Here is a 24,787-nt window from a genome sequence, read left to right as displayed (position 1 = left end):
ATTACAAGCCGTTCTTTGGTTAGATGTCTCTCCTCGGGAAAATCATCTTGCATAAAAGGGGAAAAAGGGTGAAGAACACGCAGCTCTAAATGAATCCTCATCTATCTGTCAATACGGATCAACATCTTCCTACTCGTCTGCACTTTTTCCCACGATTTTAAATGAGGAGTCTGTGTTTGGCGTCTGCATAACTAAGTTCACAACAGGCAGGATCCATAGTATTTTTATTGTGTTTCTTTTGAACTACATCAAACATCAGAAACAGTTACTTGACGCATACTAATTATAAGAGATTATAACACTTAATAAATATAATTTTAAATAATAAAAACAAATTTTATCTAATTTTGATCCTTATGCTAATTGGTCTGGAAATCTTGAAAATGTTACAGTTCAAATTAAGACATAAATGTAAAGAATGTGTTATGTTCTTTCACTTTCGTTCCTTTAAAGGTGATGTTTTGTAAAGCGAAGCAGGTAAACAGCTTAATGAGAAATGTCTGTACCTGCGTAGCAGCAGTTTGGGGTGGTTCTTGCTCTCTAGGTTACGATCGATGAGGTCAGACAGCAGGTGTTTGAGAACATCAGTGGCGTACTCCAGACGCCCCTGCAGGGCCGTCATGATGAGCGAGGCCACGTTGCCGCGGTCTCTCATGGAGAAAGAGCGTTGCATCTCAAGCGTTCGAATGAACGTGAGCAGGAACACTTTGTTGTTGATGAGCTGACCAAACAGCTTCAGGGCCTTCTCTACATTCTGCTGGCCGTTGCCTGACACCTGGAGAGGAAGGAGGAGAGATTGTGAGCCTGATCATCAGAAGGTTTGTGTGTCTTTAAACAGGTGAAAATTAGTTTGAATGCACAGAGCAGATCTTCAAAGAAGGTGCAAAGTGATTTCCTTTTGCTATTCAACAAACACCATGTGCAAAAAATTACTTGAATGTTTTCATTCATCAATAAGCAGAGCATATTCTAATGAGCAAGCCCTGTTGATTTATAGGTGAAGGAGGACATTCAAATTTTAATATTTAATGCAAGAATCTTTTGCAATTTTCCAAATCACAAACTCAGCTGAGGCAGAATAATATCAATAGAGAAAAAAATGTCTAGAGACTGGTAGAGATCCAGTTGGGCCACAAAAAATCCTTATATAGTTAAACCAGATCTAAAAACAAGGGCTGAACTTAAACAATATTAATCATAATATCAATTATAATAATTGAGAACCATTGATCTTCACTTCTGCATCTTAACCCATCCCCTTGGGGAGCAGTGAGCTGCAGCGCCTGGGGAGCAATCGGGGGTCAAGGGTCTTGCCTTGTCTAATGTCTGTGTCTTATTTAACAAAAATTTGAGATTTCAAGCTCATTTCCCCCCCTTCATTCAATACCGAAAGCAACCATGTACAAAGCACGGTTAAGTTTTCTTTTCTTTTTTTCTGTAGCATTAGGCGGTGCAGTATTATTTGATTCAACATTATCCTTAAGATCATTTCCTCCGTCTCCGTGGCTTTGCTCTTCACCTTTCTTTTACAGACGGTCTCAACCCGCCAGTAGAACATGCAATCAGCTCATTTCAATGTGTGGAACCAAATGTGAATGTCTTAAAATTTGCACTGCAACCCTTGTAGATCACCTGCATCATTCCTTCTTATTGGATGCACACAAAAAAAACTAGAAGAAAACTGCAAATGCAAGTTCTTATTGGGAATCTTTAAGCCAGGTTCTGTTATGTGTGTAAACTAATTGGCCCCAAGCATTACCTTCATAAAGTTTGTTAATAGAACAAACCTTTCTGAAACATCTGGCTCCTCACAGTTTATTGTGACCTTGACTAAACCAAAACATATTACATAAGTCATTAGTGCTATTTTTCTCCAGGCAGGCAGACTTTTAATCATGGTGAGGAACTGAGAAGATGCTAATCAATTATTGACCAGAGAATAAAAATAACTCCTTTTTCTACAAATTTGAAAAGATTATATGGCTCTTTCTGGCTTATTTCTAAAGGAGGAGATTTCTGATCCAATTACTGAGCTACATTTTCATGTTCATTATTATTTCAGGCAGAAACTGCTCCTGACCCAGACTTTTGTTTTATGTTTTTGAGTAAAACCTTTCTCAGACCTTATCCTGATAATAACTATGCACATATCTTTGTTTTCCTTCTATTAGACTTTTTCACTCAGTTTTGATGCAACTATTTCTGCTAATAACTATGTGTACTCCATTATATCAATTCCTTGTTTTATAAATAAAAACACTCCTTGCACAGTGCTTCTCTGTTAAGCTTGTTTCTTTCTTAGATTACACCATAATCTGATTATTATGTATGCAGATGTTTTGCTTCCCATCCAGGAAGCTAATTCAATTCAAAATGTCAGAAATAGCATTGAGCTCAAAGCTTTATAGAGTTGACCGAAGCAAAGCCTTTTTTTGGCTTAGAAAACATGCAAATTGAACCTGACGAACGGGTCCACACCTTAGGAATGGGGGTCATTTGGTTTCTTTGTTAGCCAGTAATACCCGAAACCTGACTATATCTCTGAGAGGGGGTCGTTAAAGGGAATTGTTGGCCTGACTGAAGAGGCGAGGTGTTCTGCTCCCCTGTAATAGGGTGGGGCTTGCGATGATAGCGGAAGGAATCAACTCAATCACTGAATTTTAGGTTTTTGCAAGCTGAAACCTGAGTCAACCCCCTCTGTTTAAAGTTAGTTGCTTTTTCTTAACATAGACGTCCTCTGTCCATAAGGTGTAGATGTACCGCAGAGTCTGGTCCTGAGGAGGTCGTTCCTCTGTGTTAATTTGCATGTTTCTGAGCCAAAAAAAAGCTCTGCTTTGTTCCACTCTATAAAGCTTTGAACTCAACACTATTTCTGACATTTTGAATTGAAAAAGCTCCCTGGATGGGAAGCGAAACATCTTGTGGATGTTATTTTTTTTGGAAAGACTATGACCTGGATGACTGAGAATCTTCACCAGCTTACTGTCAACATGCTTCTTTAGAAGGATGAACTGTCTCTTTAAACAGAAACCTGTCTATCAAGTGGAATCAAAAGTTTAAGAGTTTGACTGAATCTTTATTTAGTGCCTTAAGATATGAAATTTTGTTAAATATATGAACTGAACTGAATAGCTCTTCTCAAACTGCCATACAAACTTTAACATTAAGATAACATCATTTGCTTGTAATTATTGAGGACCTCTTGGCAGTGTCCTAATTTAAAGATTGCTTCACATTAAATTAAATCCAACCAAAACAAAAACAAATTAAACAAAAAAATAAATAAATAAACAGGAAACCAAAGTCATTTCCCAGCACTGCCATTACGGTGTGAGAAGGAGTAAAAAGTATTAAGCGGACAGTTCATCTTAGTGGAAGAGGCCACACTCCTGCTTGAGAAGTGGGAATTATTCACTTCATTACCCCTCATACTGCAGCCACTGGTGGATGAAATAGCAATGTGCTGGGACCCTGTTTTCCATGAGGGAGCCTTCATGTGAGGTATATATATATGAGTGCGTGTGTGTGGGTGTATATTCTAGCCTGCATGACTGACTAAGCATACGTGTGAGACCGCAGAGTAGGAAGCATAACTGGCAGACTGGTATCCTTTCTCCCACTGAGCAATTCAGTGGTTATGGAGGTTACGCTACAGCAGGGATGGTGACATGAGACACACTCTGCAGTTTTCCTTGTTTCTTCTAACCTCTCTCTAACCATTCTCTCAGGCCATTCTTAATGCATTAGCTGCTAGGAAGCATAACTGGCAGACTGGTATCCTTTCTCCCACTGAGCAATTCAGTGGTTATGGAGGTTACGCTACAGCAGGGATGGTGACATGAGACACACTCTGCAGTTTTCCTTGTTTCTTCTAACCTCTCTCTAACCATTCTCTCAGGCCATTCTTAATGCATTAGCTGCTTTAATGTCTAAGTTATCTTTTGTTCTACTCTTTCCTCAATCTCCACAGTTTGTTACCTCCAGTTCTCTGAGGACGGGATGATCCTCAATGCCGGGGAAGAGGACTCTCATGGCATATGTTCTGTAGTCTAGATGGGGGATACCAGCTCTGTCCAGGTCACTGGTAAGCTCATTGATATCGGTCTGCAACTCTGCAAATGCTGTGGGAAAAAAAATACATAAGAAATGCATCTCAGAAATAAAACTGCTCTTTAATCCCAGAGGAGCAAATAAGAGAATCCTTCTTATCTTTATGGTGTTTACTGCACACATGATGAGGAGAAAGCTTAAGATCATCCTCACATCAGAGGCTTTTCACAACTCTCTCTTAAAGAAAAGTGGACTTTCTCACAAACACACCCACCTCCATTTTTCCTGCTTATTTTTTATCTCCCAGTTGGTAAATTGGCTTTTGCAAAGGCCAAAAAGATTGTGCCAGCTCAGTGTGGGGCTGCAGGTGAGCCCCAGTTAATTGGCTCCTTCCTGACTCAGGCTGCTTGAGGCCCAGGGCTCGGTTGCTCGTCTGGGCTGCCCTTGGGGAGCCTCCCTGCTTGCAGCCTATCACATGAACAGCAGCGGTCCCCTAACCCCCTTCTCTAAACCCTGCTATACAATCTTAGTCCTGGTCTCCTGGCCTCACAGTACCCCTGCGACTTGTAGCAACTTGCAGCGGAACCCAGGCTCCTATCTAAATCCAGCCTGCAAGGCAAGACTCACCTGGTTGCTTAATGGTTAAACATTAATCTTCTGCTTTCCCAAGGCTGAAGGTGTGATTCTCTCTGTTTGCCTACTGCGTGTTGAGCTGCCTGTCTGTCATTTGACAGTTCTCTGCTTTTTTCCACAGCTTAATAACACTGGGAAAGCTGATCAGGGGCAGCCAGAGGGGACGGCTAACAAGGTCCTCTCTAGCTGATGAAATTCTCTGAAGAATGAAAGACATTGAGCTAATTTTGCCATTTTAATGAGGGGTTATACTGATCAGTGATTGTTTTGTCCTTGTTAGAAGAGATACCTGTTGATCATGTCAATAGGGTGAATAGGAGCATTCCCTACATGTAAAGATACAAAGTTCAGGTTTAACTACTGGGATGTCTGTTTATCCTGGAAAACCTTCAGAGAGTTTTTGGAATGATTAAGAATCTGATATTCAAGATGCTAACAACCAAAGTAATTTCCCAGTCCTTTAATGTACTGGAATAGTATAGTAGAACTCTAATAAGTAAAGGTCAGAGGTCAACATTATGTGGCTAAGCAGAGTTCACATAAATGCTGAGAAAATGTACCTAACATCTAAAGAAGTATGTCATACCAAGCGCTAATTACACATCACATAGAAAACAATACCTTGATACGACTGATAGGAAAGAAGTGGAAAGAAGTTAGAACTTTAGGTGAAGCATAAAAAACTGGACTAACTTATTAACTTATCATCTAGTTAGAGTAGTTGCCTAAGCTCCTACCCAGTTTCCAGAATATGATGTTCTAAATGCTACCATCCAGAGTTGGAAATTATGGTCAAGGAAAGTAGCACTACTTCATCATATTTTTACTAAATATAGCCATCCAAGCTTTTACTCAAGTAACACTTAAAAAGCAATGGTTATAAAGGCTACTGAAGTATTGAGTACCTTATATATTTGTAACTTATGATTGTAACATCTAAACTGATATTTAAAAAATACAGAGTTACACAAAATATAAAGTTATATACAAACTCTGGTATTTCAAAGAATGATATAAAAATAAACATATAACACGATAATAACACCATAACAATTTAGGGTAGAAGCAACAGTCTCCTTGATATAGTTTCCATTATAAAACTATCTACAGGCTACTTTCACACTGCAGGTCTTAATGCTATTTTATGCTTAATGCTAATTCCTATTTTTTTTTTGCATGAGTGTTCAAATGACCATCTCACATTGTGTCCTTGAAGTGACACGTGTCCGAAATCATTGTCTATGGATGGATTTAAAGCTGTTAAGCAGTGGAAGTAGCCTGACGATGTAGGAGACAATGAGGAAAATAAGAGAAAGGAGAAAGAGAGCTATTAATCATGGCTTTTGGAGGGGCAGTTGCAGTGACATCTCTGAGGAGAAGTGTCTGGGTGCAGCGTTGTTGTCAATTGACACAACCTGTTATACCTGTTACTGTATGACCCCTCAAGTCTGGTTTAGACTGTTTTATGTGCCTAAATACGTATTAATTGTGAAATATTGTTGTCCCCCCCATTGTCTATGTTGTCCTTCATGTTTGTTATTATTTTTTGGTTACGCGCTGTTAGTACAGAGTGACATCATCATCATCATGCTAATTCCGATATGGGTTGCTTTGCTTTTCAGACCAATTCTAAAAGATCCAACCTTTATTGGAATTAAAAACACATAAAAATGAGGCCCAGATCTGATTTGAAAAAGTCAGATTCCATTTGACTTGGCCTGTTCACACTGTCATGAAAGAATCTCACCAGAGTCCCTTTAGCACAGAAAAATCAGATTGGGGCCACATTTGTCTGCAATGTAAACTGAGCCATAGAGTACTGGTTAATGTATTTTCACTTGAAATTATGTTCAAAAAGGAAGTCTCACTTAAACATAAACTGTAAGGCGTGTCTCTCGGGTTTAATTTTGTTTATAACAAGCTTATTCATTAATGAGCGAAGTTACTCTTAATGGGTAGAGTAACCAACAGTTTCAAAGCATTAGAAGTAGTGTTACTTTATTATATTGCCTAGTAAACAAAAATAAAATGCAGAAAATCTACTACTAAAAGTATGTTAAAAAGAACGTACTTGTGTAAATGTAACTAAATTCCCCTCCCTGCTATTGTCTGATTTACTGCTTGAGGGGAAGGGTCACAAGCAGTGGTAACTAAATCTGTTAGTCATGATGACACACTGGCCTGGATTTGGAGATAATTTAACTATTTAATTTAATGTGTGCACACAGACCGGCAGTAAATTACTGTATATTATGCTTGAAAACACATTTGTACTTATGTGATTACTCTTAACAAGTCAGTGGAATAAATGGCGCTGCTCAGCACCATTTATATTCATGTTATTGAGCAGATAGTTAAATCATGGTCTATACTGTAATTAGACCATGAAAGGCCTAAAAGATCCATGATTATTGTGTTTTTAAAATCTGACTCTCATTCTGCCCACATGCAGACTGTGCCGGTGTGACACCGACCTTCTTTGCACTCCAAGGCGACGCGCGACTCCAGGTTGTCCATTTGCATCTGCAGACGCTTCAGGGTGAGATCGTTTTCACGTGACTTCCGCTTGTAGGCGATTAGCACGAGGATGACGATGATGAGGAGGAGGCCGCCTCCTGCGGCGATGCTAACAATGGCGGGAAGGGTCAGGAGGCTCTCAGACATAATGTGCACTGCTCCGGGTGAAACATGGAGGCCTCCGACTTGAACCTGCCAGAGAAATGGTCAATGGAACGAGATTAAGAGCTAGATTTAAGTGAGACTTTATTCTTACATCTTGAATTAATTTTAACTGTTTCTTTTTTATCTTCTCTACACTGCATCAGGATTGCTACACAGAAACCCATTTTTTTTAAGAGCCAAAGTTAGTATTGTTGCCTCAAACTGACGCTGGGTGTAAACACGACTACCTGTGTGCCGCTGTTGGGAAGGAATTAGTTTGGGGCATGCACTCAATAACGGAGCAAGCAAGTAAAAATAATTGCTGCAGTTTTAGTCAGAACTTTTGGACAGCAGGAGCTGCCCTCCCTTTTGACCTCATTCCCGCAGCTGAATGAGCAATGATGTGAACACAAATAATAGAGTGTAAAGGCCAGGCGCTGAGGAAAAAACACAAATTCAAGGATAAATGGGAAAGATAGAAACACAGAGCGTCAAAGCAGAAGTAAAACACAGCAGGACTGACCACAACTTTGTATTGGCCGGTGAGGTTGGGTGGCTCGCACAGTAGTTGGCTCTCAGACACTGTGACGGAGCAGGGCGTCTCGCCTATCAGTACAGTGTAGTTAAGCTTCGCCCCTCCAGACGTTGGGGGAATCAGGTTTCTGCCCTGTAGGCATATGGATTTAGACAGAAAGGATCAACTCAGACACACAGACAGACGTCAGAAAAAATAAAATAAAAATCACAGCTTTTTTATGATCCTAAAAAATCCAATCTGCCATCTAATTATAATCCACTGGTTTTGGACGCAGCTGGTGCAGAATATGGTTTTTAGATCTGACATTGTTAGATGTGTCAAAGTACCACAATAACATATGATCAAGACAAATCACTGAAATGTAATGCTTATAAATTCTGTTCCTACAAAAGAATAAAAAAAAATATCATGAAAATTTGCTTTTGCCACAATCCAGTAAAAGATAACAAGAACAAGATAAGTTTTGAATAAAGATGCAGATGTAAGTCAGTGTGGGAGGTTCAAACAATGGTTTACCATCTCTTTCTACCATTAGCTATTGTATTTACAGCCAGAAGTGATTTGCATTACGTCTGTACAAGCTTTGTCATCTAGGCACTGACATGTTTTATAGTATTCTTGGCACAATAGCGTAGGCTTAAATTTGGATTGTGTCTTGATAGGATTTAGGTTTGAACTTTGGGTCTTTTTTAACAATTGTTCTAAAATGCACTCTTGAAGCTCCAGCAGATGTTTGGGCTCAGGGAAAGTGAACCCCTCTTCTCTGCAGCCTCTAACATATCTTCTACAGAGATGCCTTGCATACAGGCTTATATTGTTCAATCACCTCTAAATACAGCTTGCCTGCCCATGCTTGATATACTCAACCTTACAATAAGATGCTGCTAGCAGATTTCAATCCTGTATCTACAGTCTTCCAACATAGAACTGTATCCCAGCGCCTCCTTCAGCATTACCATGATTCTGTTCAGGTGGTTAGCCATGTTTTGAGAGTTTAATTGTAAATCATTTCCACATGATGGATTGCTCTGCTCTGAGAGATTTTCAAGGACTGGGGTTGCATTCATATGTGTTAACCCTTATTTAAACTTAAGCATAATCTCATCCCTGACCAGTCACTGGTCTTCATTATTTCTTTAGAGTTTTATAACATGAAAAAATCTGAAAACATGCAGGGGTCGGAAATTTCTTTTCAAAGCATTGCAGATGCAAAACATGTCTTTTCTAACACTTTACCTTGAGAATGATTGGAGAACCTGGCTTTTGCTCCAGGACACCAGAGGTGCTGAGGGGTTCAAAAAAAGGGTTTGGGTAGTATACGAGGTTAGTGTTGTTGTAGACCAACAGCGCCTGGACATTGTTGAAGACGAAGCCAAACTCGTCGGCGTGTTTCACAGAGTCCAAACCCGGGAAGTATTCCGCCATGAGGGAGGGGGCGAAGCAGCTCATAGTGGTGCTGTTCAGTCCTTTACACACCTGGAAACAAATCAGGTTGTGATTCTAACATTTGTATGACAACAAACTTATTATAAATGCAATAGCTAGATCCTTTCTAAAATAACCTTTTTCTTTTAACCAAAGCTGTATTTTTTTTAAAGTCAGACACTTCAGTAGTCTTACTCCACAGTGAATCAACCAGCCAAATAATTGACACATAAAAATCCAGAATCTTTTCAGGAAAAGGGATTTACTTGCTGCCATTAAATCCATCTTTATTGTGGAGGGAGCCTCCATAAAACCGGAAATAAATCGCCGCAATTGCCTCACTTTAAAACACTTGAGGGCAACAACCACAAAAGGATGGAGGCTTTGCTCCTCCATCTCCAGGTAAAGCTTGAGCCATGGTTCTTTTATTACTTCTCTGCAGTTTGCGTAGATGTGAAAGCTGCCTTCCATTCATCCTCCCTGGCTCAGCAGCAGAGAGAAAGAGACGGGATTGATTGCAGCACAGCACTCTGCTTGCAGAGGTTTTTTATCTCCTTTCACTCCCTTCCAGCTTTCTCTCAGGGGAAAAAACTTAATTAGAGCTAAATATCATCAAAGATAGCGAACGGCAGCAAGTACCACACCTCTTACCTGTTGTCTGCTGCTGTGGAGAAAGCGAGGGAGATCGATGCAAACTCATCTATGTAAGGTACACCGATTGGATTTTGCCAGCATGAGGTAAGGCGAGCTGCTGCAGCACAATTGAGGGAAGGGACTGGCATCCTTGCAAACTCACTTTTGGACTAAAACTTGATAGTTTTTGGAGTTTTTCATGCCCTGCGACCAATGTACCTCAAACAGCAGCAAATTAATACCTCAGTAAGTAAACAATAGGGTTGTTTGCCTTTATAAAGGTTTTAAAAAGTCATTTAAAAATCCTTTGTAAAAAATACAATCTGTCATTCCTTCAGGGAAAAAATCAGCAATAATATACCAAACCCAAAATAACTACAGTTTCCTCTCCCCAACCACTGAGTGCATCTAGCAGAAAAACACTGATACAGATTTATCTTCCATAGAAAAAGGACCTATGTGGCTCTTGGTTCTGAAATATGACTGGTTCTGGAACGCATAACGAGTCAAGACGTGAAAACTAAGAAAATACTCCTATTATAAAGGTTCGTCGGATTTATAACAACACTTGGGATGATATAAGCATGTCTGGTAAGGAGCTCAGCCAGTAGTATTTTGTATAAAACATAACAGCAATAAGGAAAAATATATTCTACTCAACAAGCATAACTTTTTTTTTTTGCTTTAGTCCAGTGGTAAACAACAGAAATATCACTTCAGTTGAATCTTCTACAGGAGAGGGAATTTAATATTGCAAAAGACTTTTAACTTTTTCATTTTGGGATTTATATCAGCAAGATATACCATCAAAAACATCCATTACCATTGCTTGATTGGTTGAAGGTTAAATCTTTAAAAAGTTGATTTCAAATTCACTGGAAATGTGTGGCATCTCTCTCTAAGCTTGACCTCAGTGTTTAATGTGGCTCTTTTGGGTAAGAAATTAATTTTTATGGCAGTAATGTGGAGTGATGGCCAACTGGTTCTAGCAGTGCGCTTGTGCTCTGAGAAGGTTAGAAGTACCTGGTTTCGATCCCCACAGCCTTCACTCTGGGTCCCTGAGCAAGACCGTTAACCCCACACTGCTCCCTTTATGCCGCACAGAGGCATCCCACTGCTCGCCACGGGAATCGGTTTAATGCTGAGGTAAATTTCTCCAATATGGTTCCCTGTATTGAGACTATTTTTACTTACATAATTAGAAATGCTACTTTTGCAGCATAATTAACTGTTTTCTGTTTAAAGAAAAGATATTAGATTAAGTAGTTTTTTTTAATGACTACTGTGATATGATATGTTATCTATTTAGGGATATTATTTTTAAGACATTAACAGCCGTCCATGCAAAATATTTAACCCTCTTTAAATGTTTGCCAATGGTTTCCCATGTTACACCCATCAATCTGTTGCATTGTTTGCCCAACAATAAAGGAATACTAGATGTCCAGTGTAATGCATTTAAAAAAAGTAGTAAATATGTGAAAAAAATACTTTATTTTTATTTTATCATTCATGATGAAGCTTCCATTATTGAACTAGATCTTTAAGCATCTTAGCACAACTCCTTCACATGTCTTGCCCACATTTCATAAGCCTACAGCTCAATTGAAGGTGTAACTGCACCAACCAGCTCTCACTTCTTGGAAATTACTTTCCCTGGACTTGGCCTTTTTATATTTCTACTTCCCACTTTTACAAGCTGGAATATTTGCAGAAGCGCATGACGAGAGCGAGAAAGATATGCTATTTTTAAAAATAGATCCCAGAGCCAGATAGGGCTCCTGACACACTCTCAGCAAGTTTTTGGTTCTGTGAAATCACATTAACAAGTGAAAAGTTATGAAAAGAGATCAAAGTTAATCAGGATTTTACACCAGCTTTTGCATGCATGGACACTACTTTGCAGTGTACCAGGAGCAATTAATGTAATCTGAACCACATTGTTCCAGAGCTATAAGACATTCATCTCTCTTTTTTTAGTTCACTGCCAGAACAAAGAAGGCTGCTCAGAAATGACTTTCAGTTCTAATTCTTATAATGGACTATATCATTAGCAAAGCTGTCAAGTGATGTTCATAAGGCCATCCAAGTCGGTGTTACTGTTTTTTGCACATATGGTGTGAGGACTTTATGTTACAGGACACTCAAACAGGGCAAATGAGTCAGTAGGCGAGTGTCTTATTTTGATGAGTAAAGAGACATTGGAGGTTTAACGGCTGAAAATCCTCATCAGCTTCATTCTCGCTGTTGGCATAGTGACATGTTGTATAGACAAGCCCAGATGCTCCGACAGGATCCTCGTGACTGTAACATTGGAACAGCAGGACATTTGCAAGTCAACTAAAGCTCCGACTACCATCTGCTCTGCCGGAGAGGGATACTGGGCTTTTCTTTTTTTTTTTCCTCTACTGTCCTTGTCCGCTTTCCAATTTTTCCAAAAATCTTTTGCGTTCACTGAATCCTGTCAGGAGTCAAAAAACTGCAGCCATCATCATGTAGGATGGTTTCTAGAGCTGTTAGAGTGTAAATCCAAAGGGAAGAGTGATGAAAACAGACAGGCTGCTTATGACACTGTGGGACTGGTTGCAGAAAATGGAACACTACGTTACATTTAGGAAGCGACAAGGAAGAGCTAAATTTAAAGCACAGGAGCACAAACATGAACATTGAGGACAATTGAGCTGTTACCACTAAATATCCAACCAGTAGTAGGGTGCAGCTGGCCTCCACTTAATTTATGATGGCCTAAACAGAAACTCAAACATTTCATTTCATTTCAAAGAGAGAATTCCCCATTTAAAGAAATCATCTGGGTTAAATTTGATCATTGTCTTCCATGTAAAGGTTGTAAGGCCTAGTGCAGAAAGAGAGCCTAAAGTTAGCTGTTTTGACAATGACTTCATTATTGAAAATGAATCCATAGGAAGAGGTGAGATTTTAGCTCTTTCAGTGGAAACTGTATTACCTTTAACCCTGTATGCCTGAGTTTATACTTAGTTGTACAAAAAGTTAATTTTTTGTATTTTTTGCAGTAAGATGTTAAATCAAATTAGTGTAAATTGGGGTATGAAGATAATTGGTGACACTAGGCATCCAGGGAACTATTTTATTAAAGCTGTTTATCTCAGACAAAATAATATTATTTTATTTTATTGAATTATTTACTAATAAGTTAAAACATATGTTTGTGAACAAACATTTTTTATTATCCGAGCGTTTCAAATTGATGTAAGTTGTGCAAAGCCAACTCTTTACACAGTCCCAGGAGCTACGAGGCCTTTCTTTGCAATAAGAAAACAGAGTTAGAAAATGGAACAATGTTAGAAATTAATCTATAACGTGTTTCTTTGAAAATTCATTAGGTTTTTATTATTATATTGTTTCGGATTTAGCAAAATACTGGATACTTTCTTTGCTACACTTTCCTATTAGCTGCTAAACCATTTTTTAATACTGTATAATAAGTGTCAGAGATGTAATCAAAACATTTGTTTTTTGACAACAATTGCTTTTTTTTGTTACCCAGTGTTTCACATTCAGCTAAATATTGAAAAATCCCTTTACTATATAACCCTATATCGCTATTTTTATTTCCATCTTTCATGAATCAATATTTTATTATGGTATGAAATTATATGATTTAATGTTCATTCCTCTGTATTTGTTTTATAATTTTACATTATCATTGAATTAAATTTCACATAATAGAAATTAAAGTATTTTAGTGGCATTTTCTATAATCATGTTTAAATTACACACATGACTAACTTTACTAATCTGCATTCCTTAATTGTCTAGTGAAGCTAAAATGCTTCAAACTAAAGATCTGAACTAACTTTAGGAATTTTGCTCAGACATTGTCTATCATTACATATCAGCTGTAAAAGACACCATAAGCCTTTGTTTTTTTAAAGTGTACAACTTAATTCAGATTTAGAAATTTTACCAATTTTATCAGCCAAATTCTATGTGGTCTCACAGAGCATGGATCCTGTTTATGATAATAATAAAAACACAGCACTGTCAATAAAAAATCCAAAACACAGAATAAGGCCCTTTTTAAAAGAGATAAAAGCTGGGACAGGGCCAGGGAAATTATAAAAAAAAAATAGTTGTATATAAAAGCATGAAAGAACAAAAAATAAAAAATAAAGTAAGTTAAGAATATTAATTATTTAGAGAACAAAAGTTTGCTTAGTATGGGAACCTTATCATTACTACACCAGCTATCTGACATCAGAGCAGCTCTACATCTCCTCTGCTCCTAACATGAATAATTAATGAGCATTCAAGGCAGAAAGGTTTTTAAAAAGTATTAGAAATGCTGTTCATATGTCTCCTCCTAGAATAAAGAAAAATCTGAACCAAAAAGTTTTATAAAGTACTGGAAGTGGTTACAAAATTCTGATAATTTCATCTCTAGTTCAGACGACCAAAAATGTCACAAGGATTATTTGATTTAATAGACATTATACATACATAATAACACAATAAATGTCAATCTATAAAGCAACCAAGTCAAATTCTACAGTTACACCTATTTCTTTAAGCAAGTCAGACTAAGAGGCTACATGTAGTTGATAAAGTGATGAAGAGAATTGATAAGGTGAGTGGAGGTCAGCAGTAAGAGGAAAATTATTGGGAATGTCTGCCTCATCTGTCTTCCTCCTCCACTGTTGGACACAGCCTGGCTGTTTTAAGGCAGCACCACTTCAACCCCTCTGGCTGAATGCATTACAATGATCTACAGTGTGGCTGCAGCCCCCTCAATCAGCCAAAGGTCCCTGGTCAGTGTAGCAGAGATATAGAGGAGGAAGGAAAGAGCTGGTGTGGAGCTATGAGCAGTGAGGTGTGAGAGGATAACTGAGTCAAAGGTCATCTAGATGCTAATATTTGATTTAGTTTGACTTAGTATGTTTCTGTGCTTGGTTAGTCCTATACTTCTAGACCTATTTTTCTGGTAATTCATTCCCCAGCTTTTTTTCGGTAGAACATTATTTAATATTAGCACTGATCCATTTTTTAGAATGAGTTGTACAAACACTTTTCCTGAGGCATCTTTTCAAACTGTTGAAAATACAGAACTGCAGCCATTTAGGTCAGATTGGTTTTATCCAGTGATGTCGGGAAGATTGACTAAACCCCATTTCAAACACATTAATAGCTATCTGTTTTAATTTGCTTTTCTGAGAGAAGAACAGAAGAAGCACAAAGTAGCTGGAAGTTAGTCCACTTAGAGTGAAGGATGTGTTAAGAGAAGCCAGATTACTTTGCGGGGCTGAATATTTAGGAGAATACGAAGGGTGAGTACCATTTGCAAGCTATTTGGTAGCCTAGAAAGTTTGACAGAAAAACAGTTGGGTCAACAGTTATGAACACATTTAAGGATCTCTGAGCCAGTGCATATATAGCATATCTCCACTTCCCTGTGAAAGGATTCATCAACATTTTACTGATTAGTTACATTTACAACCTCTAAATACAACATATTTTCCTACAATGTCATTAAAAAGATCCAAAACAAATAGAGCAATAATGAAATATAGCCCATATATATATATATATATATATATATATATATATATATATATATATATATATATTTTTTTTTTTTTGAAAAATTAAAGGAAAGAAACTGTTAGTGGCAGGAAAACTAGAGAATTATGTGGAGATTCAGCCTCCTGCAGGCACTGACTTTAAACATTTTGACAGCCACACTGTAATGCTTTAGATCAAAATATACTCCTGCTTCCTTTCACTTTGTTTGGGGTGTAGTTCAATAAATATGCAGATTTCTTATAATCAAATATAGAAAAAAAACCCGGCTGTAAATACAACAAAACTTTGACTTATTCCCAAAAAAGTATCCCTAGATATGATCCTGCCACCACCTTTCAATGCATTGGCACAATTTATTAACTACAAATTAACTTTTGTAAGGCACTCTTTGTAACTACAGCCAGAGTAATCAACTTTACATTCTAAAAGAAAACCGATATGTGTGTGGCTGCAGAGAGAAAAGCCTGACATAAAAGAGATGTAAATCACTGTCATCTGGTTTTGACAGGCATGAATTCACTTTTTTTTGCAATCTGGAGAAGATAGGACATGAGAAATTTTTAAAAATTTAAGAAGATCCCAGCGCTTAGTGAACCTTCAACTGGGTTTACAGTAGATTTCATGGTCCAGAAGCTGTGGTCCTTATAGGGAAAGTTAAGGTGACTAGATTTACATTCTGGGAGCTCAGTAAGAATTTAAATAAAATGTTTTGTTGGCTAATCAATACTAGATATTCTTCAACATTCTGGACCCTCTACTTGTGTTTTACTGCTTAAATGAAAAAAAGGGAAAAAAAGGTAAAAAAACAGAAAAGACCTACGGTGGTTTGAGCAATATTCCAGTGGTTTGGACACTGGTTTATCTCTGTTTAATGATAAGTAAAGCAGAGATGACATTAAGATCCTTCTAACCAAAATGTCCTCAAATACTAAAAAATACTAGAAAGTAATACCACTTTTTTGTTGTATGTCTTTTACCATGTCCATTGGTTGTGCTGTTATTTTTACATCTCTTTGCAGGTGATGAAGCAGACTGAAAGTGTTTCATCGTTATCTCCCTTTTACCTCCTCTTTCTTTCACCTTTTCTCCTTTTTTTCCCTCTTTCTGTTTTTCCTTTCCTGTTCTACTAACATTGCAGTCTCCATATAATCTGTAAAACTCCCTGCATAATTATTAAAAAAGGTATTTATATGCATAAATCAAGCAGTTGACTATGGCGATAGCCCTACTGCTCCACTTGGGAAAGTAAAATCTGTTGGGCTCTTTTTGGCATCAAGACAATTATTCTTATTGCCACATTGCCAGACAGGACACTAAAAAATAAAAAAATAAAATAAAAAAATAAAAAGCTTGTTAACTCTATGCTCTTTGTCTAAGCGCATCTACCCTGTGATATTTCTATAATCAGTAAAGATTGTAGATGTACCAGACAGGCCGATCACTAGCTAAGCCTAGACATCTTATATACAGCAAATTACGTCAATGAGATCCTTCTGGAAGAAACAACTGTATTATAACAGAAAAAAACAAAACCTTTAGGCTTTAATTAAGATCATGATAGATGTTGCTTTTGTGGATCTTCTGACAGATATGGCACATTTTACCCAGAAAATTGGCACTTTCCCCCCTTTGATGGTTTCTTACTGAGTTTGTTTAGGTGAAAAAAATGAGATTGTAGAGAAGAAATTGTTTGGCAGACAGATGATCATTTGAAGAATATAGCTGACAGGGTGCAGCTCTCACTGCAAAGGAATGTTTTTTTGTTTTTTTTGTCTTCCAGCTGCAACAAAAAAGAAAATGGAGACAAGGTAGGTTGATACAATGAAGAATTAGTTAACACTGCCATTCATAATTAAAATTAATATATTCTCTGAAGACAATCCCTATCGTTAGGATAACAAAAGCCTCTTCTAGAAAGATACTTATTTCGATGAGACATGGCGAAGCAGCAAGCAAGCCCTTCCTTTCAAAGCTTTAGTTGCTGATGCAGCCCACAACCCATCACCCACACCTATCGAATCCGACTTCAACAGGCCTTCACACTTACTTATCAAGTGTTGCTTCTTCTCCTTAAAAAATATAACAAAAATACCTCTTTTTGTAACTTTAATACTATTTAGGTCTAAGAAACCAACAATATCCTTTAAAAGAAAACAACCTGACTATTTTGTTCAAATAAAATATATCTTTGACTGGTTTTAGAGTGTATATACCTGAAGTTAGGATGCTGAAAATGTAGAAAATAGAAAGGCAAACGGGACAAAATGTGTACTAAACCGATTTATGTGTGCACATGGGCATAAATGTGTACTAAGCTATTCTATAAATGAAGCATGAGATTCAGATTGCTTCATGAAAGAGGTTAATGAGACAGAACGCTTTCAGTACCTGCATGTTGGTATGCAGCTACAAACAGGTCAATACAGATTGTGTTTGTGGTAATAATGGAATATATAGAGCTGGGTGCATACCTGGAACCATGTTCACACCAGGTCTGTTGCTTTGGAGTCTCAGTAAGCCATACGCCGTACATTTCAACCAACCTAAGAAGCCAACAGCATTATTTGTATCCAATTTAATGTTTGACTCTCCTCACTCTTGTTCTGCCCACCTTGCCTGAAATTACAGCACGGAGATCCCATCCTCTTAATTAAACAAGGGCCCCTAGGACTAGGGATCAAATGTAATTTGTAACGATTTCCTGCAGCTAAGACTTTGATTATACAAGCGCTCTATATGCTGACCAAAGGCTTCTGATTGCAGTTAATCTTCCGTTGAACGCTATTAAGAGTCTCCTTGCCCCCGATCATGGACACCTCCAACATTTTCCCACAAACCGACCTCACACCTACTCTCTGCTGTCAGCCAGCTCCTTCACTGAAAAAGTTCTACTATACTGTCTTAAATGTCTTAAAATCCCTTTCTATTGTGTTACAGTGTCAGTGTTCATATGTAGCTTGGTCTACATTTTATCAGACTAAAGCAGTTAAACTGAACAGCTTCTTGCTGATGAAGATTCTCAGTCATCCAGGTCATAGTCATTCCGTAAAAATAAAAAACAATCCACTGGACTTGGTTTCCAAGATTTGAAGATGTTTCGCTTCCCCTCCAGGAAGCTTTCTCAATTCAAAATTTTTGAATTGAGAAATATGTGGAGTATGTACAGTAATATGACACTGCCTCATCCTCACCAACTGCTGGTCAGCTGGCTGAACATAGGCTTCTATACGCTTTACATGCTTACAAGTAACAAAACCTCAGCTTCTTCCAGCTGAGAAAAAGAAACCGACTGGAAACTATGGTTAAGAATCATAGTTCATAGTTCTTACAGATGTAAGAAACTGATATTTCTTACAGATAATTTTCTGTGCAGCTGGGAAACCACAGCTAAATTCAGCAGGTGTTAATTAATCTACCATTTTTGCCAGAGGTCTATGTTAAAAAATAGGACAGTAAATAAATGCTGTAAATAACATTATTATAGTAACAATCAATATGTTTTACTATTTATACCTGTCTGTATAAATGTTCATGTTTTATTAATCTGTTTTGGATCCTGTTGCATAAATCTTTACTGAAGGTTATCATCAGAGCTCCCAAAATAGTGCCACCGCAGTAGAAAAAAAGAAAAAAGAAGATGAGTTGGTTTGCATATCTGGCTATGAAGCCTCCTGGACACCTTCCAGGTATTATGTTAAAGCCACAAGCAACAAGGAGACACACTGAGGACATGCTGGAGAGATTATGTCACTTGACTGACTTTGGAAAGCCAAGAACCCCCAGAGGAATAAAAGAAGGAGAAGGTTTGAAAAGCTATGATTATGCTGCTGCCTCAACGACCCTGACCCAGATAAGTGGTAGAAAATGGATGGACGGATTAAAAGTGTTGAATGAATACTGCATGCAGATCACTCTTACTACCAGCTGTATCAGTCACATGCTCATTGCTTAAGAAGACACGGTTGAAACAGAAGTCAAACACGCAAAAGAGAGCTAGAGGGGCCACTGAGAGCTGGCACACTTTTCCACAGCTAAGCATAGCTTTGCTTTTTCTGCCAGCATCCACTTGGACCTTGTTTGACTGAACTGTTCCACATTAATACAGTTTGCATATTAGTAGATACTGTAGACATTTGCTGTTAAATACACAGGTTCATGGTTAACCCTCCCATCACCTTTGGGGTCAAACTGGCACAATTGGATGTTAGATTTAGTAGTAGGCTGACATCTTATTTTTGCTTTATATTTAGGGTCTTTTACTAATCTAAAAGGAGCAAATAAGTAAAATTAACCTTGCAATATTTGTTAATGTCCTATAAAAGCATCAGCTTCCTTAAAGACCCAAGGCAGTAAATTTGATGGTAGCAGGAGGTTTTAATATGAATAAGCCCCTAATCTTTAGAAATGCTTTTTGTAGTACTAGTGAATTCTATTTTGCAAGTGGATAGAGGGATTTGGATGCAGAGAGACATGCAGGTCCCCAAACTCTGTGTAAAGGACTGAGTCTTCCATAGATTGGTTAAATGGCTCTTACGTTTACGGACTCCCGGCCACTGTACTTCACCCTGATTCTGGGCTCCTGAACAACATCCAGATTGGTTCCTGTCACAGTCAGAGGAGTGTGGCCACTGTGGAAAAAAAAGAAAGAAAATTAAACCCAATTTATTTATATTGTAAAATGTAAAAAAGAAAATCATCTTGTAAATTGATTCTTAGTAATCTTCTTGACTGGGTTCTTTAGGCAAAAAAGGCTCAGGAAAAAAAAGCGGAAACTAAATAGTTTATAGACATTTTTTAGAAAAACTTTCTAACCTTGATGTACATCTTCAAAATGTTCCCAGTCAGATGAAAATTACTGTATCAAAAGGAATCCCATTGTTAATTTTTTGTGTGTGGAGGTAATGGCCTCTGGTGTGAAGGATGATTGGGGATGAATTTTAACAAATTCCAGTTGTAACCATCAACTGGCACAGAATAGAGTTTAAAATACAAAGAAAGCTCAAGCATATTCAGAAGAAGTGGCTGGTCAGGGTTTATAACAGAGGAGTAAAAATGACGCTAAAGTGTTTAGCCCTAAAAACAGAACACCTTGTGCTTTACTCGTGGGCCCAAAAGGCAATAGGGAATCATTTAGAAGACGGGGACTCTTTACCTGGAAACATCTGTTCAACCTTTTGTACATTCTGCTATGTTGTAAACCCCAATTTCAATGTATTTCACTGAAATGTTATGTGAAATACAAGTGTCACATAAATATCATAATTTTATATCACCAATCATAAATTGTTTTTACAATAAAAAATGTATGGTGTGCCTTTGTATACAGTCTCTGTTGATTTGGTGCTCGTAAATAAATTTTAACTTTTTGTACCTGGTCATAAAAGAAGAGCGTATTGTAAGTGATGTAAAAAGATTTTGTTGGCAAATGAAAACAGCATAAATAAAAATGTCATCCCAAACAAATTTATCAATTTATTTAATGTGTGACAGGCAGTTTGAGAGGGGCCATTAAAGAAAGATGATGTTCTAAGCCACAGTAGTCATCACATTTGACAATAATGATGAAAATTATTTAAGGTGCATTTTAAATAAGTGCTACAAACAAAAGTAAAAAAACAAAACAAAACAAAAAATTATATAGATTATATTCCAGTCAAAATTTTTTTTAAAAACGTTGACTTTTTTCTGATCTTCGCTAAGATTTACTGTACAGCAAATTATACTGTAAACAGCTGGATTTACCTTTGCCAACTCCTCACAATACCTGCTCTACACAAAAGTATGTTTGAACTGAATTCAATTAAATAATATTGGCAGTATATCCTCCACAAATAACTGTGTGCAGTTTGTTCATTAGAATATGATCTGCATATTCATAGAGGCTCACACAAATTTCTTTACACCTTGCATCACAATCCACTTTTTACCCGCAAACAAGTTTGCACATGTTTTACAAGCAAACCTTTTGAAGATCAGGCCCTATTAGCTGTGGGAAATTAGACTTTCCATCTATATAAACACTTCAAGCTGGTGGTAACATGCTGGGTGTTTTTTCTTACTTTATTTGTTTTATATTTTTTTAGGTGACGGGTAATTTTTTTAAACTAATAGGAAGATGAAAGGAAAAAAAAATACTAATCCACTCTTTAAGTAAGCCTGTTTCAGGCTGCAAAAAACCTATGATGGGTAGATGTTTTTATTCTAGGAGGATTAATGAAAGCACTCAAAAACTCCTACAATAGATCGCTTTAACATCAAAGTATGTTGGTGTGTTAAAAGAACAGGAAAAATGTATAGTCTCTACAGTATATGTTCAAAGATAGTTAACCCATGCCGCAAAAGAATTGCACCTTTGACTGCAACAGTGGAGGAGTGACTCATGGTGCTGTATGCAAATGTGTTGCATTTTTTTCAGATTTCTTTTGCACATAATGTTGAAAACCATTTTTTTCACCTTTTGATTATTAAAAATCTGGTGTTGATTCCAATAATATCCATAAATCTCAGTAACATCCATTTAACTTTGCATATACAGTGAAAAGATGTGGAAAAGTTCAAAGTGCATGAACTTTAACACCTACTTATAGCACCTTATATGCTTCGTGTTCAGGTTAAGGGTTATGTTCTATAGAAGATATACTATATTGGACTCTAAAATGGATGCATTTCTTACTTTATTTATCTCCAATGTTAAAGCCATAAAAGAAAACATTTCCACAGATGAATTGATTTCACGGTTGAATCTCAAACTTTAACCTCAAGCCTCTTCAATCTGTTTGTTGGGTCTTTTCTATCAGATCCAGACAAATTGGAAAAAAAAAACCTGAACAGAAACTGGAGATGTAGTATTGACTCCTGTCGGCTTCCTGCTGCTGACCTTAACTGAACTTGATGAAGGTGAAATTTTTAACCCCTTTTAGCGAATGTGAGGATTCAGGTAATTTATGTAAGGTGTAATTTGGGTTACCTTGCAATGCTCCAGTCTGGTTCGATTCGCTGGACAGTGGGGTCCTCTATGTACTCAAAGGTGAGGCTCTCCCTGATTTGCGCATTATCCACGCTCACGCTGATCTGAACCAAGCCGACCCCCGACATCGATGGTGCTGAGTAACAGATTATCTCCTTCATGGTCCGTCTAAAAAAAAAAAAAAAAGCAAGGAACAAACAAACAAATTTAGACCGGTATCAGTGAAGTGCAAGTCTGCACACCATGGTACATCGGTGCATGGGTTAGAAAAAGAATATGGTAAACTAATGATAACCTGTCAAAAGCTATATTACCATCAAAATAATTCAATTTACATAAGCAAAAGGCAACAGCAACTGAGTATATCTTGCAATTTGTTACACCAGCCATGTTCTGTAATTACCTGAATAACAACACAGCGTGAGCAAAGCTGCAGCCCATGCACACACTTAGTAACTCCAACACTTGCATGTCTTTTGACAATATACTTTCCCAGCACTCCATTATCTACCTGCACACCCACTGAATCTGTATCAGTTCATTAGCAGTAGGGACATTGCACATTGCCCCACCCTCCTCTTCCTCCCATGCAGTAGCACAAACCACCAATTAACCCCATATCTCATTAAAAATGCCCTAACTCCTGAGCCTTACAACATCATAGTCACATTACTGTTGCAGGGCTTAAAATAGGCTCCTTCAGGAGTGAAATGTAAAAAAGAGGGCATGTGGGAGTATCTTGAGTTATGAAAACAAGGATGGTGAGGAAAGGAGAGAGGCAAGTATGAGAGGGAGAAAATAAAAACTGATGTTGGGTTGGGGGTGGGGGGCATAAATAGACCAATGGGAAGATAATGAGAAGAATGGGAGTGGATGGAAATGAGTAAAGGGTTTTCTTGCAGCTATTATTCAAAGGTTTGATTAAGATTTGCTGTATTTTCTGACAGCAGAAGGGAGGAAGACTTTCCTTAAGGGAATTCTCAGTAAAAGAAAATGAAAATAGGGGAAGAGATGAGAATTAATGTGTCTTATATAATGGCATGATTCATAGTTAAAAGAAAAAAAAACTTTAAATTGCTCACAGCAAGCCATGTGCAGCTCTGACCACAGTACCAGGAACACCTGATGAAAGAACTTTAAAAAGTCTGAAACTAAATTAATGTGCAATGCAGCAGCCTGATCTGACACAGCAGGACTTTACTTAAAAATACAACCTTTAACCTTCCTTTTTGATCCACAGGCCATTAACATGTGACAAAGTTCCATGAATTGATGCGGTTATTAAAAATAAAAAGAGTTATTGGCATCTTGTCTTCACATATATTAAAGTTGTCACATACAGAGAAAAATCTGTGACTATTCCACTTTGCACAAAGTCTACACCATTAAGAGTCCTGGCTTCTCTTCAAGATATTAATCTCTTCAACTCACTCTTTAGGTCCTTTCCTAATGGTGAAACATTTTTATCTAGAGGCCATGTTTCTATATATATTTAGATTTGAAAAATTTTGATTTTTAAAGGAGGTTATTGTAGCCATCCACTATAATAAGGTTTCAACCAAAAGGAAAAAAATCTATGGCATCACACACCCTCCACTATACTTATCATGTCAGAGGACATGAGCTGCTTTCTTAGACATTATTTTGGTTTAATGACAAACTTGTCAAATGTCTATATTTTTGATGGTAGGGGGTTTACATCCAGGCTTTTGTTATGTTATTTTTTTATCTATGCATGGAGGAATAGATGACAATTAAGCAGAGGCAAGTTACTAAAATATATGCATGTTTAATGTTCATGTCCCAGTGATAGATGGATTACGTAGTTAGTATTGTCTTTTTCTGAAATGTATAATATGAGAATATGGTATTTATATAAAATACTATCTTCACCAGTTGTATCACAAATTTTGACTTTATGCAAGATTTCTATGAAGATGTTCTTCACATACAATCTGGTCCATATCTATATAGGGCTAAGATATGGACCAGAGTAAATCCTATTATCTCCACTATCCTTCAAAGGAAAATGAAAATGAAACTTTTAATGTCCATCAAAGGAAAGCTATGTTAGATTTGAAAGATAGTGGGAAGTCTCACCCAAAGAACTCGCACGTCTGGTTCCCAAAATGAACGTTGACACTGCTGCCGGCACCAAGATTTTCTCCCATTATGGTGACTTTGGTGCCCCCAGACTCTGGACCTCTGCTCGGGGACAGGCCTGTGATGGTTGGAGTCTACAAAAACAGACAGATGCAAAGAGAGAAAGTGGTTAAAACAGGCCTGAGAGCCATTTAAAGCCACGGGAAAGCACAGAAGTA

General features: G+C 37.5%; 1 protein-coding gene across 2 annotated transcripts in view; it reads right to left on the bottom strand.

Annotated features, from left to right (window-relative positions):
* Positions 1-24,787, bottom strand: part of LOC119784976 (plexin-A2-like) — a 261,005-nt gene that overhangs the window by 39,822 nt on the left and 196,396 nt on the right. For both annotated transcript variants that reach the window (XM_038287311.1, XM_038287312.1), the window contains exons 15-22: positions 24,567-24,703; positions 22,467-22,634; positions 20,034-20,127; positions 9,119-9,358; positions 7,868-8,011; positions 7,158-7,392; positions 3,979-4,121; positions 507-775 (exon numbers count right to left, since the gene is read on the bottom strand). In XM_038287311.1, the coding sequence (XP_038143239.1) occupies positions 507-775; positions 3,979-4,121; positions 7,158-7,392; positions 7,868-8,011; positions 9,119-9,358; positions 20,034-20,127; positions 22,467-22,634; positions 24,567-24,703 (1,430 nt within the window). The remainder of the gene's footprint in view (positions 1-506; positions 776-3,978; positions 4,122-7,157; positions 7,393-7,867; positions 8,012-9,118; positions 9,359-20,033; positions 20,128-22,466; positions 22,635-24,566; positions 24,704-24,787) is intronic.

This window comes from Cyprinodon tularosa, unplaced genomic scaffold (assembly GCF_016077235.1).
Source record: "Cyprinodon tularosa strain WSP-4 unplaced genomic scaffold, ASM1607723v1 ctg239, whole genome shotgun sequence".
Lineage (NCBI taxonomy): Eukaryota > Metazoa > Chordata > Actinopteri > Cyprinodontiformes > Cyprinodontidae > Cyprinodon > Cyprinodon tularosa.
This window is presented reverse-complemented; position numbering and strand designations above follow the sequence as displayed.